Genomic DNA, 18,603 nt, shown 5'->3' on the forward strand with positions numbered 1-18,603 from the left:
GTATGTTGTGGCTTTTATTATGAATTCCTAGAAAGCTAGTAACAAAGGTAGATTTAGAGGCAAGGCCTGGGCGTGATTGGGCAAAAATACAGTCCCCTCAAGTGTTGGTATAGCACTTTGCTCCTCTACAGAGGCTTTAAGTACATTATAGCCAGGTAACCATATGGGGAAGGAAAGGTATTATCTCAGTACTATAGAAAAGAAAGGGGAGGGCCATAGAAATTTAGTGACTTTCCCAGGTGAGATATTGGTGGAAGAAAGAGAGGGAAAGGACAAAATATTTCTTGATTGTACAGTCCTCACTCCACCCCTCGAATTGTGACCCTCGTTTTAAAAAAGAAGAACCTGAGTCTCAGAGATGTGAAATACGTGCCCCCAGCGTCATATACCAGGCAGTGGCAGGGCCAGGGTAGGAGCCAAGTGGGATTTGGCCCCTAGTCCAGGGCCCTGGCCACCCTCCATAGCTGCCACCACAGAGGGAAAAGAAACAATGTCATTGAATCTTCATAGCAGCTTTGGTAATAGGAATAGCAGTGGCCGCAGCAAACATTGATTGAGCCAAGTTCGTTAAGTCCTACATGTGCATTAGCGGTGTGGTCGCTCGGATGATGATTCTTCTTTACTTCCTACTATGAGGGATAACGCATCTGTAGTGCCTTTTACCAAAGACCAGAGCTGCATGCCCACCATGTGTCAAGTTCAGTAACTACCTCCTTATAGAGAATGCACGTGGACCCTGTGGGATGAATTCTGACCACTGAGTGTTTCCAGGTTCCACAGCAGAAAGCCATGGCACCACTTCATCCCCATCCTGCCGGAATGAGAATCAACGTTGTCAATAACCACCAGGCCAAACAGGTAGAGTGAGAGAGTGTGTGTACGTACATAAAGAACATGTATGTGTGCATGTGTTTTGATGAGGCCTGCTTGGCAGGATCGACTGAGGCTTGCTCCAAGGTTCACAGTTTGTAATATTGGAGGCAGGCTGAACTTTTTGTGGTTTGAGTTTAAAGAAGAAAGTTTTTAATAGAAGAAGGGAGGCATAGAGGGCAGCGGCACTAATAAAGTTTTGTTTTTGTTTTTTCCATAAACGTTCTAATGGGCCAGGCGCACTGGCTCATACCTGTAATCCCAGCACTTTGGGAGGTCGAGGTGGGTGGATCAACTGAGGTCAGGAGTTCAGGACCAACCTGGTGGCCAACATGGTGAAACCCTACCTCTACTAAAAATACAAAAATTAGCTGATCGTGGTGGCAGGCGCCTGTAATCCCAGCTACTTGGGAGGCTGAGGCAGGAGAATTGCTTAATCCCAGGAGGTGGAGGTTGCAGTGAGCCGAGATTATGTCACTGCACTCTAGCATGGGCAACAGAGCAAGACAAAAAGAAAAAAAAGTTCTATGTGCTTAGTACAGAAAACTTGCCAAAAAGTCCCTCAAGTTCCTATTTTCCAAAGCCGATCACTGTTGAAATTTTGCCGTATTTCCTTACACGTCATTATTTATTTATTTTAATTATTTCTGAGACAGGGTCTCTTTTTTTTTTTTTTTTTTTTTAAAAGACGGGGTTTCACCATGTTGGTCAGGCTGGTCTTGAACTCCCAACCTCAGGTGATCTGCCCGCCTTGGCCTCCAAAGTGCTTGAATTACAGGTGTGAGCCACCAGGCCCGGTGAGACAGGGTCTCAGAGTGACCCTCTACGGTCATTCTGTCCTCCAGGCTGCAGTGCAGTGGTGCAGTCATGGCTTACTGCAGCCTTGACTTCCTGTGCTCAGATGATCCTCCCACCTTACTGAGTAGCTGGGGTCACAGGTGCACACCACCACATCTGGCTAACTTTTATAGAGATGGAGTCTTACCGTGTTGGCCAGTCTGGTTTCGAACTCCTGAGCTCAATTGATCCTCCCGCCTGGGCCTGCCAAAGTGCTGGGGTTACAGGCACAGGCGTGAACCACCATGCCTAACATTATTTTACTTAATGCAGATTTGTGGTTGTGGTTATATTCTTATCCAATTTTGTATAATTCTTTTTTACTTTGTAACTCAAAAATTTTTCTGTGACATTTCACATTTACTGTAAACGTTTTTAGTAACTGCGGAATCCACTGAGTTGGCATTCCAGTTTTATTGAAACCATTTTCCTGTCATTTTCACTGCTAAAAATCCTTCTGCTAGCCGGGTGTGGTGGCTCAGGCCTGTAATCCCAGCACTTTGGGAGGCTGATGCGGGAGGATCTCCTGAGGTCAGGAGTTTGAGACCAGCCTGATCAAAATGGAGAAACCGTGCCTCTACTAAAAATATAAAATTAGCCGGGCGTGGTGGCACATGCCTGTAATCCCAGCTACTCGGGAGTCTGAGGCAGGAGAATTGCTTGAACCTGGGGGGCAGAGGTGGGTGAGCCAAGATCGTGTCATTGCACTCCAGCCTGGGCAACAAGAGCGAAACTCCATCTCAAAAAAAAAAAGAAATCCTTCAGCTATTAACATCTTTGTAGATAAAGCTTTTTCTAGGGTTTGGGTTTATTTCTGTAGGCCATATTAGCAAGGATGGACTTTCCAAGCCAAAGGATAAGAATAAACATTTTAGGGACTCTGGATTGATACTAAGCCCACTGGGAAAAAGGGACTTCTGGTGTGCCTGTAAGTTGTAGGACTTTGACTGCAACTTGTGGGCAGGGAGTCAGCCTGTCAGGACTTGGGCCCCAGTCTCTCCAGGCACCATCACCCCTGTGCCCACTTCTCCTTTGGTCCCTTTCTCCAGCAGGCATCTCCTTGCCATGCCTGTTCTAGATGTCTTTTGAGGGCCCACATGCATATTTACTTATATTTCTTTATATTCTCAGAATTTATATGACCTGGATGAAGAAGATGATGGTATAGCTTCCATTCCTACTAAACAGATGAAGTTGGCAGCCTCAGGTGGCTTTCTCCACCACACGGTATGGCATTTCACCTTTTTCTTACGGTGTATTTGATCAGGCAGGTGGGAGAGGTTGTGGCAAAGAGAGCCTTTCAGTGCAGAAATATTTCTTTGTTTGGGCTGTAAATTTTCAGTGCTGGATCTAGTCTGACCCCTTAGTTTTGTAAATGCTGAGACTGGGTTGCCTACCGAAGACAAGTAGAGTACAGGGCCGCAGCTCCCAGTTGGTGTGTTTGAGACAGTATAGGGAAATGTGAGTAACCCCACAGTGGGGGTCTGTTCTTTCCTTGGTGACTGGCCATTCTGCATGCTGGGTGACTCTCTGTGGTCAGCAGGTCTGGCGCTGCTCTTGGAGTCTGGATTCCCTTAGTTGGCGTTAGCAGGAATACATGTCACGTGATCTGTGGGCTCTACCAGGTGCAGCCTGCATGCAGGAAAAGCTTGTTAGACTAGAGTGCTGGCCAGACATCCAGAGAAGGAAAGAAAACAGCATTTGGGAGCATCGGGGAGGTCCATGCTGCTCTGCCCCACGGTACAGCCAAGTGTCAGGCAGGGAGGCCAGTGTGCTGCCAGGTAGGTCCTTGTGGCAGGCACCTCTTTAATTTTTCCTTCAGAAGCTCAAAAACTCAGTTTTGGTTCCTGTTCTGAGTATGTGAACCAGTCTCCTGGTTACTAATTAAGAGAAATGTGAAGCTGGCAGGGTGCAGTGGTTCACATCTGTAATCCCAGCACTTTGGGAGGCCTAGGTGGGCAGATTACCTGAGGTCAGGAGTTTGAGACCAGCTTGGCCAACTGGTGAAATCCCATCTCTACTAAAAATAACAAAAAATTAGCCAGGTGTGGTGGCGGTTGCCTGTAATCCCAGCTGCTTGGGAAGCTGACGCAGGAGAATCTCTTAAATCCGGAGGTAGAGGTTGCAGTGAGCCAAGATTGTGCCGCTGCACTCCAGTCTGGGTGACAGGGCGAGACTCTGTCTTTAAAAAAAAAAAAAAAAAAGAGATACACTGTGAAGCTGAATTATGCCACTTGTTTCTTTACAAAGGGACCAGGCCTTTCCAATAATTAGACTGCTCAAGTCTGCTACCAAAGGAACTGTCAGCTTGCTCAGTGAGTCTCTATCCCTATTTGATACCCTAATTAAATAAATGCCATATTTATACTAACGCATATTGTACCTAGTGAGATGGGTACTGTTGATTACCCTCTATGGATGAGGAAGCAGGCATGGAGAGGTGAAATCAGCCTGCTCGATATCACTCAGCTGAGGAAAAGCCATGGATCTGAAATGGAGCCTTAGCAGTCTGGGTGTTGGGGCCCCGTGTGTAATCACTGTGCTGTCCTGGCTCTGGAGACTCAGAAAGCTGTGAGGAATGTGGAATCTAGCATGGGGATCACTCAGACTTGGAGAAGCGTGGTGAATTGCCCCTGCCCATGCTCTGATCTGCCTCTCCTGCTGCATTCCTCCCATCTCCCTGGATCAGTGCCTATAAACACTGCCCTAAATCAGCAGGGCCCCCTGTCACTTCTGCTTTATGCACTGTATTCCTCAGACACATGAATACAGGGGAGTTTGTTTCCAAAGGACCACATCTAGATGGGAGGGTCTGTTTTTGGTTATCTGCACTGCTGACTGCCAGCATGTCCCTGACAGTCTGGGAGCTGATGAGGCCAAGGCTGTGTGTGGCACCACTGGATGGTCAGAAGAGGAACCAAAAAGCTGAGTTCTGGTCCCTCTTAAGAGTGGTCATCAGCACATTGTGATAGAACCAGGTATCTAGGAATGAACTTAGCTCAAGATTCTGGCATTTCAATTTTTTTTTTTTTTTAAGCAAAAGCAGGTTTATTAAGAAAACAAAAAATAAAAGAATGGCTGCTCCATAGGCAGAGCGGGTCTTTTACATTTTTTGTAGAGATGAGGTCTCACTGTGTTGCCCAGGTCTGTCTTGAACTCCTGGGCTTGGCAGTCCTCTCATCTCAGCCTTCCAGAGTGCTGGGATGACAGGTGTGATCACTGTGCCTGGCCGAGCTTTTCGCCTTCTGACCAGCCTCAGATTGTGGGATTTTTAGAAAGTCTTAAGTGGTATGGATGAGCCTGTGACTCCTAGGTAAGTTTCCAGGCCACTGCTGTCTAGACGCTTCCTGCCAGGAGGGTTCAGCTCTGTGGAGAGTGGCTTTTGTGAGTGTGTGCTCAGGCTGTGTGCTTTTCTCTTCTCCTGTCCCTTCCCTCTGATGGCTGGGAGGCATCAAAGGTTCATGCTCTCAGCAAGCCGTCAACTCCTTGGGGCTTCTTCAGAACATTCCAGGTCTGGCTTCTCAGATTTCTTTCTGTCTCTGTTTAGGCTGGGCTAAGCAGTTCCAAGCTTTCCATGTCCAAGGCCCTCCCTCTTACCAAAGTGGTTCAGAATGACACATACACAGCTCCTGCTCTCCCCTCCTCTATTCGAACAAAAGCCTTGACCAACATGTCCCGGACATTGGTGAACAAGGAAGAACCCCCCAAGGAGCTGCCACCTGCTGAGGTGAGATGACGGTGGTGACCACAGCAGTTAGGGGTCAGGAGGGCTGTATGTTCTGTGTATGTCATTGCATCCCCATAACGCCTTTGTGAGGTGAGCATTGCCACCCCCATTCTATTGATGAGGAAACCAAGACCTAGGACTCTTGCCCTCAAAGCTTGCAGGCTGGTGGAGATAGCAGATCTGCTGAGAGATTGTGGTATCTGATGATATGATAGAGGCTCTCCCAGAAGAAAGCGTTTAGGAGTGCTGAGGACAGAGCATCTCATTCCGGTTGAGAAGTTTGGGGAAAAGGGCTCTTTTAGCTGAGTGGGTCTGGAAGCATGAGCCATTAGGTAGATCCTTCCAGACAGAGGCTCAGGGCCTGAGAGGCTTGCATATTTGGGAGATGGGAGAGGGTCCATGCTTTTAGCGTAGAGTGGTGGGGCCATAGTGGGTGGGGCCGAAGTTCAGGGGGCCCCGTTGTGGTAACTCCATGGAGCTTTCCTCTGGGCCTTCCTGGTCACATGCCTGGAGGAATTTCTGTTGCGGGAGTGCTCATCAGCTATCCAGCTTCTGGTAACGCTCTTGTCTCTGTGGCAGCCTGTCCTCAGCCCATTGGAAGGCACCAAGATGACTGTGAATAATCTGCACCCTCGAGTCACTGAGGAGGACATTGTTGTAAGTACTGTGACCTACCAGAAATTTAAATCTCAGTTTACCTCTGTGGCAAAGGTCTTTTAAGACCTCCCCCTCCTCAGGTTCGAAGACTGCTGGGACTCACGAAACTCAGCACATAGTCACACTCAGGGCTGGACTAACAGCAGCAAAAGGATGCAGAGCAAATGACTCATGGGGTGAAGTCTGGGGAAACCAGGCGGAAGCCTCCAGAGGCCCCTCCCAGTAGAGTTGCACAGGATGCTGGGTCCAGCTAGCAGCGTTGTGACAACACATGGGACACCAGGGAAGCTCATTAGGGTGCCCAGGGGTTTTATTGGGGACTGGTCACTTCGGCATTCTCTGTGTAGCATGTACCAAAATTCCAGACACCCAGGAGGAAAGCAGGTGTTGGAGCAGAAACCATGTTGTTTGCACAGTTCAGGCACCATGAACTGGGGGATGGCAGGAGCCCTCCTGAGATCTGAGTCTCCAGATGCCAGCCAAGGGCCACCCCTGGAATCAGGCCTTTCAAACAACAGCAGTCAGGCCAGCTGCTTCACTGTTCTCCATGGCTTCTAAACCAAGGCCAAGTGCCTGGCCTGAGTCTTAGAAGTTAGGGGATATCTGTGCTGTAATGGGTCCTAAATGGGATCCTTTCGTCCCATACTGGCAGTATCCAGTAGTTGTATTTTCTTGTGAGTCTTTGGAACTTTCTGCGTCCTTTGGAGATTTTACGTAATGATTCCAAAGTGAAAGAAGGGAGATGGATTGGTGGTCTCTGCCTTCCTGGTCCATCCTGTCCCACTGCATGGCAGTCATGGGCAAAACCTGTCAAGTGCCTGTGAGTGGGGTTGTAGATGCAGCTAGGACTCCTTTTCAGCATCATTTTCACTCCGGCACCCAAAAGAGCCATTAGTTTAAAAATCCAGGCATCTTTTGACCTGTCAGATCATGAAATGAATGTAGTTGGAGAATCCAGCCTCTCCCTGGAGCTGAACCCCAGACTAACAACCCACACTGGTCACCACATTTGTTATTTATTTATTTATTTATTTTTTGAGACAGAGTCTTACTGGGTTGTCCAGGCTGAAGTGCAGGCTTACTGCAACCTCCACCTCCCATATTCAAGCAATTCTCCTGCCTCAGCCTCCCGAGTAGCTGAGATTACAGGCATGCACCACCAGGCCCAGCTAATTTTTGTATTTTTAGTAGAGACAGGGTTTCACTACGTTGGTCAGGCTGGTCTCGAACTCCTGAACTCATGATCCACCTGCCTCGGCCTCCCAAAGTGCCGGGATTGTCGGTGTGAGCCATCACACTCTGCTTTTTTTTTTTTTTTTTTTTTTTTTTTAAGATGGAGTCTTCCTGTATCACCCAGGATAGAGTATAATGGGACGATCTTGGCTCACTGCAACCTCTGCCTCTTGGATTCTAAGCAATTCTCCTTGCCTCAGCCTCCTGAGTAGCTGGGATTACAGGCGCCCACCACTACCACCTGGCTAATTTTTTTTTTTTTTTTTTGAGACGGAGTTTCGCTCTTGTTACCCCAGGCTGGAGTGCAATGGCGCGATCTCGGCTCACCGCAACCTCCGCCTCCTGGGTTCAGGCAATTCTCCTGCCTCAGCCTCCTGAGTAGCTGGGATTATAGGCATGCGCCACCATGCCCAGCTAATTTTTTGTATTTTTAGTAGAGATGGGGTTTCACCATGTTGACCGGGATGGTCTCGATCTCTTGACCTCGTGATCCACCCGCCTCGGCCTCCCAAAGTGCTGGGATTACAGTCTGAGTCACCGCGCCTGGCCTAATTTTTGTATTTTTAGTGGAGACAGGGTTTCACCATGTTGGCCAGATCTCAAACTCCTGGTCTTCTGGTCTCCTGGTCTCGAACTCCTGATCTCAAATGATCTGCCCACCTTGGCCTTCCAAAATGCTGGGATTACAGGTGGTTAAATCTTAATTGTGAAACACACGTGCTGTGAGATGGATGTTAGAACTAAGCAGAGTCATTGGCATGTCCTCTTGTGGCAGGGACAGTGCTGTGAATGGTGCACATGAGGATGGAAACTAGCCTATTTTGTGTAATACTTGACAAGTCATAAAGAATTAAAGCTGATTGCAGTGGCTCACGCCTGTAATCCTAGCACTTTGGGAGGTCAAGGTGGGTGGATCACCTGAGGTCAGGAGTTTAAGACCAGCCTGGTCAATATGGCAAAACCTTGTCTCTACTAAAAATACAAAAATTAGCCGAGCATGGTGGTGGGTAGCTGTAATCTCAGCTACTCGGGAGGCTGAGGAAGGAGAATCGCTTAGAACCCGAGAGGTGGAGGTTTCAATGAGCCGAGATTGTGCCATTGCACTCCAGCCTTGGAGACAGAGTAAGACTCGGTCTCAAAAAAAAATTAAAGCTGTTTATAAACATAGTAACAGCTGCCATTTATTGAGCACTTGCTATGTGCCAGGCACTTTAGGCAGACTGTCGGAAGATACATTATGGTGGAAAACTAAACATGATTGGCACTCAGAAGAAGTCACTTCTCTTCTACCCAAATAGGCAGTGTAGAGAGGATCAGGGTAATAACACTGGAATTACACCCAGTATTTATGGTTGGCCCTCCGTATCTGTGGCTTCTGCATCCCAGAACCACTGAAGGATAATACTCATTAACCAACCGCTGAATGAAAGTACTCAAAATTCAAAAAATAACAGAATAATGAGAAAGAAATTTTACAACTACAGTATAACAACTATTTACATAGCGTTTACATTGTGTTGGGTATTATGGTGGTCTAGAGACGATGTATACTGGACGAGGTGCACAGGTTATATGTAAATACTACAGCATTTTATAGCAGGGACTTGAGCATCCACAGATTTCAGTATCTGCGAGTGGTTCTGTAACCAGTCTCCCGCAGGTGCAGAGGGACATCTTGTTTTGATATTTATCATTAAAAACAAATCATGTTAAGGGCCTTTTCATAAACCTTCTCTTTGCCCTCACAGCAACCTGTGAAGGCAGTTGGAGGTGAAGAAGTGGCATGAGTGCTAGTCATCCTCTGTCTGTCTGCACATTCTGCTCCCTCTCTGGCCTTGTCTATAAAATGAGGTGGAGATTGGAGTCAGTGATGTGTGCAAAGCACTGCCTTAAACATTATCTCAGTTGAGCTTTCCAGTAACCCTGGGAAGTGAGCTAATCCTTTTTATTTTCAGAAGAGGAAACAGGCTCAGAGAAGTAAAGTAACATGCTAGACATTTCATAGCGGATAGGAAGCAGAGCCTGGGGATCACACTCAGGACTGTCCAACTTAGAGTGACCGGCTGTCCCAGTTTTGTTAGGGACTCTCCTGGTTTTAGCACTCAAAGTCCCATGTCCAGGGAAACCCTTCAGTCCAGCCAAACCAGGACTCTGGGTAGAACTACAGAATTTGTATTTCTAACAGATTCCCAGGTGACGTATTGCAGCTGTCTTTCTCTGTATACATTCATTCTCATGACAGGGCTCTCTGATTTTCATAACTGTTTTAGCCCTGTTGTTGAGGTGGGCACTGAAGATGGTGGTGGTGGCTTCCTGGGAGGTCCCAGGTGATACAGGGCTTGGGCTTGTAAGTCCAAGCCCATTTCTCACGGCTGACCTCATTCGGTGCTGTGTTGAGGCCTGTGGATGTCTCAGGAGCACCACCTACAGTGGAGCCTCCCTGCAGTCTCGGGCACAGGGGCATATTTAGCTGCAGTGGAGCCACCACACCCCAGGGCCTTCAGCATGTGTGGGTGGCAGGCCATCAGAAATTCTTCCCTAATCCCAACCCCTCTTATTCTGTGCAGGAGCTTTTCTGTGTGTGTGGAGCCCTGAAGCGAGCTCGGCTGGTCCATCCTGGGGTAGCAGAGGTGGTGTTTGTGAAAAAGGACGATGCCATCACTGCATATAAGAAGTATAACAACCGGTGTCTGGATGGTAAGTTCGGGAGAAAACAGCCTCTGACCCTCCCACTCCTCTTTACTTGCTGTCAGGTAGCAGGCCTTCCTGGGGAGGTCTCTCTGAGATGGGTGGAACCCATCCCTGGGGCCTCCTCTGCATCAGGAACTGCTGTGCAGTCCCTGAGTAGTGCTGAGCTGTGGGTTACACAGGGCCCTGGGTTTTCACCCAGCCCTTAAGCATTTGAGCCCAGGAAAAAGAAAAATATCATTTCTCCACGGATGGTTCTCTTAAAGGGTCTTGCCAGGGAAGTCAGGAGCCACAGCTTTTCCCTTCCAGATGTTGGTCTGCTCACTGCTAGGGCAGAGGTTCCTCAAAGGCCTGGAGTTTTGTCTGAATGTTGGCACCTGGGTGAGAGCTGCTTCTAGTGGGTAAACAACAGACCTTACTGACTTCAGGTTCTTATTTTTCATCTCTGGACATCCTGTAGAGAAGAATTCTGTCTGCCATGCTCCTTTTCCACTCATTTGTTCTTTCAGTATGTATTGAGTGCCTACTGTGGACCAAGGCCCTGTGCTAGAAGTGGAGAAGCAGAGACTAATAAAACAATACAACAGTAAAAAAAATTACAAATAAAAGACCTGGAGCCTTGGCTAAATCTTGGCACCTGGGTGAGCTCCCCTGGGTGAGTCAGTGGAGTTCTGATTTGATTTCCCCATGGCTAATGATGTGGAGCACCTTTTCATGTGCTTATTGGCCATTTGCATGTCATTAAAAATACTTAGTTTTTTAATTTTTGGTTTAGTTTTAAATTTTAAATTTCCGTTGTTTTTATTTTTTGTCATATGCTTGGATGTGGAAAGACACTTATTTTTCTTCTTCTTCTTTTGAGTCTCTCTTTTGCCCAGGCTGGAGTGCAGTGGCATGATCTCAGCTCACTGCAACCTCCACCTCCTGGGTTCAAGTGATTCTCCTGCCTCAGCCTCCTGAGTAGCTGGGACTACAGGCACGTGCCACTACATCCAGCTAATTTTTTGTATTTTTAATAGAGATGGGGTTTCACCATGTTGGCCATGCTGGTCTTGAACTCCTGACCTCAGGTGATCCAGCCACCTCAGCCTCCCAAAGTGCTAGGATTATAGGCATGAGCCACTGCACCTGGCTGTCTTCTTTGGAGAAGTACCTATTCAGAATCTTTGTCCACTTCTTAATTAGGTTCTTTTTTATTATTGAGTTGTAAAAGTACTTTACATATTTTTTAGTCTCTTATCAGAAAAGTGATTTACCACTATTTTCTCCCATTCTGTAGGTGTTTTGGATTCTCCTTTTTAATGTATTCATATGCTGTATAATGACTTTTTGGTCAACAACAGACCACATATATGACAGTGGGCCCATAACATAATACCATGTTTTTATGGTACTTTTTCTATGTTTAGATGTGCAAATACAGTTGCCTGCTATATTCAGTAGAGTAACATGCTGTACAGCCAGGTGTGGTGGCTCAAGCCTGTAACTCCAGCACACTGGGAGGCAGAGACAGGAGGACTGCTTGAGCCTGGAAGCTGGAGACCAGCCTGTGCAACGTGGCAAGACCCTGCCTCTACAAAAAATAAATTAGCTGGGCTTGGTGGCATGTGCCTGTAGTCCTAGCTGCTGGGGAGGCTGAGGATCACCTGAGCCTGGGAAGTTGAAGCTGTAGTGAGCTGTGATCCTGCCACTGCATCTGGAATGTATTCCCATGGTTAAATGATACATGACTGTATGTGCATTTATAGCTATATAATATTTTCTAAGCATTGTTTCAACTGCATTCCATGTTTTGGTACATCATGCCTTAATTTTCGTTCATCTTAAATTATTTTCTAATTTCCTTGTGATTTCTCCTTTGAATCATTGGTTATTTAGGATTGTTTTAATTTCCATACATTCATTCATTTCCCAGATTTTCTTCTGTTCTTTGAATGTTTAAGGAGAATATGTATTTTGTTGTTGTTAGGTGGAGTGTTCTATAGATGTCTATCATGTCTAGTTGCTTTATAGTGTTAAAGTGCTGTTTCATTGTTGATCTGCCTGGTTCTATCTAGTATTCAAAGTGAAATATTGAGGGGTTTTTTGTTTGTTTGTTTGTTTGTTTTTGAGCTGAAGTTTCCCTCTGTTGCCCAATTGCAGTTGCTTGGTCTCTGCTGAGTGCAAACTCTGCCTCCTGGGTTGAACCGATTCTCCTGTCTCAGCCTCCTGAGTAGCTGGGATTACAGGCGCCTGCCGCCACACCCAGCAAATTTTTGTATTTTTAGTAGAGACGGGGTTTCACCGTATTGGCCAGGCTGGTCTAGAGCTCCTGATCTCAAGTGATCCGCCCACCTAGGCCTCCCAATATGCTGGTATTACGGTGTGAGCCACCACACATGGTGAGATCTTTATTACTGTTTGTCTGTTTCTCTCACTTCTGTTTATTTTTATTTTATGTATTTGAGGCTCTGTTAGTTGCATAAATATTTATGATTGTTTTCTTCTTGGTGAATTGACCCTTTAAATTCCCTCTTTATTGCTCGTACAATTTTTTTGATTTGTTTTAAAGTCTTATTTCAGTTTATGTTAGTAATAGCTAATAAGTAAAACACCAGCTTCTTTAGGGTTGCTATTTGGGTGATACATCTTTTTTCACTCTTTTTTGAGATGGAGTCTCGTTCTGTTGCCCAGGCTGGTATGTAGTGGCGTGATCTCAGCTCACTGCAACCTCTGCCTCCTGGGTTCACGCGATTCTTGTGCCTCAGCCTCCTGAGTGACTGAGACTACAGGTGGGCATCACCACACCCAGGTAATTTTTAGTATTTTTAGTAGAGACAGGATTTCTGCCATGTTGGCCAGGCTGCTCTCAAACTCCTGGCCTCAAGTGATCTGGCCACCTCAGCCTCACAAAGTGCTGGGATTACAGGCAGGAGCTGCCGTGCCTGGTGCCTGGTGCCTGGTCCACTTTACTTTCAATCTTTTTCTCTTATGGAATGTAAAAATGTATCTCTTGTGGAGAGAGTGTATAGTTAGATCTTACTGGTTATTTTTATTTTAATCCAATCTGACAATCTCTGTCTTTAGATTGGATTATTTAATCCACTCATATTTAATGTTGATAATTAGGTTTATTTCTTCCATTTCACTTTCTGGGTCCTCTTTAGTGGCTTTTCTTTTGCATTACATGAATAATTTTTTCCTAACATTTTAATTCCCTTTAATGATAAAAGTAAGATATGGAAATATTACTTCTACATGGCCCTATTCCTTCTTCCTTTTTTTTGTGCTATTACTGTTACATATGTGACATCTTACATACAGTGGGAGTGTGGTCTTCCTAGCAGTTAATCCTTTGTAGACAGAGTAGAATCCTGTGTGTAATGCTTTTGATCATCTTCACTTAATTTGATAGCACAAACCTTTTTCCTTACTACTGGGATGGCTTCACATTGATCTCCTTTCTCCCTCACTTCACTCATCTCCTGTACAAAGCAAGGTTTGTTGCCATTTTGCGTCTTGGAGCCCCCATTGCTGAGGTTTCCTCATGCCCTGGGATTTTCTTAGTGTCTGGCTTGGCTGGAACCATGCAGCCCTGTCTCCATTCATTGAGCCAGAACCGCCAGTGGTGGGTGCTTTGACCATTGATGATGGAGGTACAGCCTTTGTTCTCTTGTGTGAGGAGCTGAGATCTCATAGCAGAGCCCTTTTCTCTCTCTGTTTTTTCAGGGCAGCCGATGAAGTGCAACCTTCACATGAATGGGAACGTTATCACCTCAGACCAGCCTATCCTGCTGTGAGTTCCAAAGGCGGGGTCCTGGGGAGAGGGAACTCCCTCCATCACTTTTTATTCTAATGGGTAAACTGCCTGCATCACAGCTCTCCCTCATCCCCACATTCCGTTTCCTCTGTTCTAATGGCAGCTGGTTGTTTCAAATCTTTAAACTTGACCGAAATGGTTTGCTTTGTCATTTCCCCAGCGGTTGACCCTACAGGGGCTAGCTTTATGATCTGGTTCTCAGCCTTCTGCTTTAGAAACATCTGAGCGGAGAATGGAGGGAGGCGGCTTGGGTCTCCCGCCTGTGTGCATTATCGGGGAACACAGACTCCACCTCATGATTGGCTCTGATGGAGACACCACCAGATGCCACCTCTCATTTTATTCCCCAATGGGTTTTTTTTTTCTTTTTTCTTTTTTTTTTTTTTAAGTTATTTTGAGAATCTCAATGTGTTGCCCAGGCTGGTCTCAAACTCCAAGCAACCCTCTCGCCTCAGCCGCCTGAGGAGCTGAGACTACACTGCCACGCCCAGCTGGATTTGGCTTTAAGTACAATGGGAAGCCATTGAAGGCTTTTGTTAAACACAGCTGAGTATACATGTCTGGCCGAGGACTGAGGGCTTTTTTGAAGCCTGAGATGCATAAAATGTGGAGACTGTGAGGACATCATGTTCTAGATAAGGAGGCAGATACCGGGGAAGAGCTTAGACTTGGCAAGGTGAGTGGAATAGGGTGGGCAGGCCTGAAATAGTTTGAGATTTACAAAGACTAGGATTTGAACCCTGGGTAATGAATTGTGCGATTTGGATGAGTTCCTTAAACTGTGTTCCAGGAATAAGTTGTATTCTAAAAATATTTCAACTTTGATAACCTAACAAGTTTGGGAACCACTGGGCTAAACAGTTAAATCTCTTTCACTTTTGGGCTTCTCAGGTTGTGAGATATCTTAATGATATGCTAATATATGTTACCATCCAGGAGGAACATGCAGTGTTTCCTAAACATAAAACCTCAATTAGCCAGGAGTGGTGGAATGCACCTATAGTCCCGGTTACTTGGGGGGCTGAGGTGGGAGGATCTCTTGAGCCTGGAAGATCAAGACTGTAGTGAGCCACAATCATGCCACTGCATGCAATTCAGCCTGGGTGACAGTGAGACTGTCTGTAAAAAACACTGACAAAACCCTAGAACATAGCACTGCCTGCGTCTCCATTTTCTCATCATTAAATAAGAAAAATGCACCCTGGGCCACATGGCAAGACCTGGTCTCTACAAATAATTTAAAAATATTTGCCAGACATGGTGGTGCACACCTATAGTCCTAGCTCCTCAGGAGGCTGAGGCAGGAGGACCGCTTGAGCCCAGGAGATCAAGGCTGCTCTGAGTCGTGATCGAGTTTGCTGTAAGATGGAATGAGATGAAGGGGTCTGGAAAGTGCTACACCCAGTGCCTCGCTCATGACAGATGCCCAGTAAGTGGTGGGTCCCCTCCCTATCTAAGGAAAAACTAACAAGAACTTTTGCCCCTTCTCTGCTCTCTACAGGCGGCTGAGTGACAGCCCCTCGGTGAAAAAGGAGAGTGAGCTGCCTCGCAGGGTGAACTCGGCCTCCTCCTCCAACCCCCCTGCCGAAGTGGACCCTGACACCATCCTGAAGGCGCTCTTCAAGTCCTCAGGGGCCTCTGTGACCACGCAGCCCACAGAATTCAAAATCAAGCTTTGAGCAGGGGAGTGAGGCAGCCAGAAGTGGGGGCAGAGGAGGGTGGCTCTGTTTCCCCAAGACAAAGCTTGTGACCAATGGGCCATCGGACTGGAGACCCCTGAGCATGGGCAGGGTCGCCGGGGGTAAAGAGCTTCCTCACTGGATGGGACCCGCATTTCTGTGTTGTGTTCTGCCCCGTGCTCTTCTCTGTTAACGTTTCCTGTAGTATGTTTCTTCTCCATCTCATCGCCAAGGTAGGCTTGTGTTTTCCAGAGCGTGCCTCTCCCAGCCCCAGCCCCAAGTGGATTTTTTATTTGGAAATGGTACACTAAATTCTCTGGGTGGCTTTCTTGTGGCCCCATAGGATGCAGGGCAGGGGCTGTCTGAAGGACCCTGGTTTTTCCAGGGGCCACGGGGCTGCCTTTCCTTTGTGTACGTTAAGCTTTTCAAATAACACGGGATGGAAAGCTCTGCCATCCTGACGGGAACCAGGTCGGCCTGAGAGCAGTGCCGCTCCTCTGCCTGGTCAGTGGAGATGCCTGGGTGGGGAGCAGTTCTCAAGCCTCTTGTCTTCTCCGTATTAGCTCCAGGCCTCACTAGTGGCAAGGGCAGGATGAAGCTGGACCGCTGGGAAGAGTCTGTCCAGGAGTGTGCTTGGCTTGGAGGCCCACACTGCCGCCACCCAGAGGTCGTTCTCCAGAGTTCACCTTGCCCTTGAGTTGTGCTGAATGCACCACCCCAGGTCTTTTTCCCTTCTGGGTGTCACTGCTGGGAGGGGGGTTATGTTGTGAGCCCTCCCGGTTCTCACCTAGCCTGGCACTCACCACACCCTGGTTTTGGTGCAGCTGCCAGCTCTCCTCTGGTTGGGCCTTTCAAAGGCTCCACCTCCCATTCTGCAACACGCGGGGGTTGGGGCTTATTTGAACGCAAGAGGTTGGTTTGCTCCTGGCTCTCCATTTCTAGCCTCAGTTGTCTACAGGACAGTGGTCAGGGATGCCCAGAGGCATATATCTAGCTGCCACCCAGCGTTCCCACTTTTGTGAGTGACCCATCCATCCATGACCAGAGGGATATTTTTCTGCCTTGGCAGAGGAGTTGTCAAGGGAACAAGGCAACTCTACTAGGCAAGCTGTTTCCCCAGCATAGGCGCCAGCAGTGGGCACAAAGCTATAGAGCCCAAGGGCCGTCCCTGAATTACCAGGCCAGTGTTGCCCCTGGTGTCACTGAGTGGTCTCCTGCTGGTTTCTTGGAACTGAAGGGAATCCAGGTTGGCAGAGCTGGAGCCAGTTGGGGAGCAGGATTCTCGGAGCTCTGCAGATTTTGTTGCAAGTACTGGGAAAGGTGCATGCTGGAGACAGAGTGCCCAAGACTTGCTTGAGGTAGCCCAGTGAAGAAAAACCCAGAAACTCATGTTTCCAGAGGTCAGTCTGTCAGGCAGGAAGGACCCAGGGTTTGAACCCAGCTTCAATCCTCAGGCTCTGAGGTTCCCCAGGCCAGGAAAGGCCAAGGAAGGGGCCTGGTGGTGCTCCACTTCCAGTTCTTTAAAGATGCTGCTTTTTATTCTCTTAATCCCTTCAAGTGGGTGCAGACTGACTTCTCGTTAACAGCTGGAAGACATTCCTCCTACACTTTACCCATTCTGGCCCAAGAGAGCACCCAGAAGGTGGTAGGACCTGGTTTTTTAGGTACTGGGAACGGGGTTCACTGCTTGGACTTTGCTTAGGGTTGGGATGGTAAATATCCTGCCACCAGGCTTTACCCTCCCCTCTAGTCCCAAAGCTGATTATTCTGGTTGTCACAGTTTCATTGAGCCCAGCTGCAGCCATCTGGAGCTGGTGCTGTAGGTGATCATCTGGTACATTGAGGAGACCTGTTTGCCCCTCCACTGTATAAGCTGTCACCTTGGGAGACAGGGAAGAGAAGGCGGTGGGCCAGTCCTGTGTCCTCCTCCACTTCCCATGCCCCTGCGTTACCTATCTGTGTTTCTTGTGCAAAAAGAGAGGAAGAGGCATTAAGGGATGAAGGGTGATTATGTATTACTTATCCATTTCTGAATAAACGTTTGTTATTCCTACCTCTGAGTTGTCCTTTTTCTTTCCTTTTTTGAGACGGAGTTTCACTCTGGTTGACCAGGCTGGAGTTCAATGGCGCGATCTCGGCTCACCGCAACCTCTGCCTCCGTGGTTCAAGTGATTCTGCCTCAGCCTCCCGAGTAGCTGGGATTACAGGCATGTGCCACCACACCTGCCTAATTTTTTATATTTTTAGTACAGATGGGGATTCTCTATGTGGGTTCAGGCTGGCTCCTAATCTCAGGTGATCTGCCTGCCTTGGCCTCCCAAAGTGCTGGGATTACAGGCATGAGCCACCACACCCGGCCTTTTTGTTTTACTTTTTTTGAGACAAGAGTCTCATCTGTTGCCCAAGTTGGAGTGTAGTGGCACAGTCTTGGCTCACTGCAACCTCCTCCTCCCAGACAATCCTCCCACCTCAGCCTCCTGATTAGCTGGGACTACAGGCAAGTGTCACTATACCTGGCTAATTTTTGTAGAGATGGGGTTTCACCATGTTGCCCAGAGTTGTCTTGAACTTCTGACCTCAGTGGTCTGCCTGCTTCAGCCTCCCTAAGTGTTGGAATTACAGGCGTGAGCCAGCATGCCCAGTCAAGGGTTTTGATCTTTAGGGATTTCAACATTTGGGTTGCAACTTATTATTTAAAAAACAGAGACAGGTTCGTGCTATGATGCCCAGGATGGTCTTGAACTCCTGGGCCCAAGTGATCCTCCTGCTTCAGCCTCTGAAAGTGTTGGGGTTACAGGTGTGAGCCACTGCTCTCCACCGGGGATGCAGATTATATGAAATTCCCCTCTTTAGAAGGTGGGGTCCTGAATCCAAGTGGGCTCTGTTACTAATGGCAGCTGCTGATGGAAAATCGCAACCCCTCACCCAGTTTCTAGGCCTAAGCCAGGCCTCAGACCCAGAGGCCACTGATTGAAAGGGAGGCTGGAGTGCAGTGGGGCAATCTTGGCTTACTGCAATCTCCACCTCCAGGGTTCAAGCGATTCTCTTGCCTTAACCTCCCCAGTAGCTGGAATCACAGGCGTGCGCTACCACGCTGGGCTAATTTTTAGAGA

At 47.6% G+C, this 18,603-nt stretch overlaps 1 protein-coding gene across 1 annotated transcript in view; it reads left to right on the forward strand.

The window, feature by feature from the left end:
* POLDIP3 (DNA polymerase delta interacting protein 3) overlaps positions 1-17,544 on the forward strand; it is a 30,012-nt gene extending 12,468 nt beyond the window's left edge. Inside the window, exons 3-9 of the mRNA XM_003932800.3 lie at positions 772-858; positions 2,839-2,934; positions 5,255-5,434; positions 6,014-6,091; positions 9,892-10,021; positions 13,721-13,787; positions 15,313-17,544. Coding sequence (XP_003932849.1) covers positions 772-858; positions 2,839-2,934; positions 5,255-5,434; positions 6,014-6,091; positions 9,892-10,021; positions 13,721-13,787; positions 15,313-15,490 — 816 coding nt within the window. The 3' untranslated portion in view covers positions 15,491-17,544. The remainder of the gene's footprint in view (positions 1-771; positions 859-2,838; positions 2,935-5,254; positions 5,435-6,013; positions 6,092-9,891; positions 10,022-13,720; positions 13,788-15,312) is intronic.
* The last annotated feature ends 1,059 nt before the right edge of the window (positions 17,545-18,603 follow it).

This window comes from Saimiri boliviensis, chromosome 21 (assembly GCF_048565385.1).
Source record: "Saimiri boliviensis isolate mSaiBol1 chromosome 21, mSaiBol1.pri, whole genome shotgun sequence".
NCBI lineage: Eukaryota > Metazoa > Chordata > Mammalia > Primates > Cebidae > Saimiri > Saimiri boliviensis.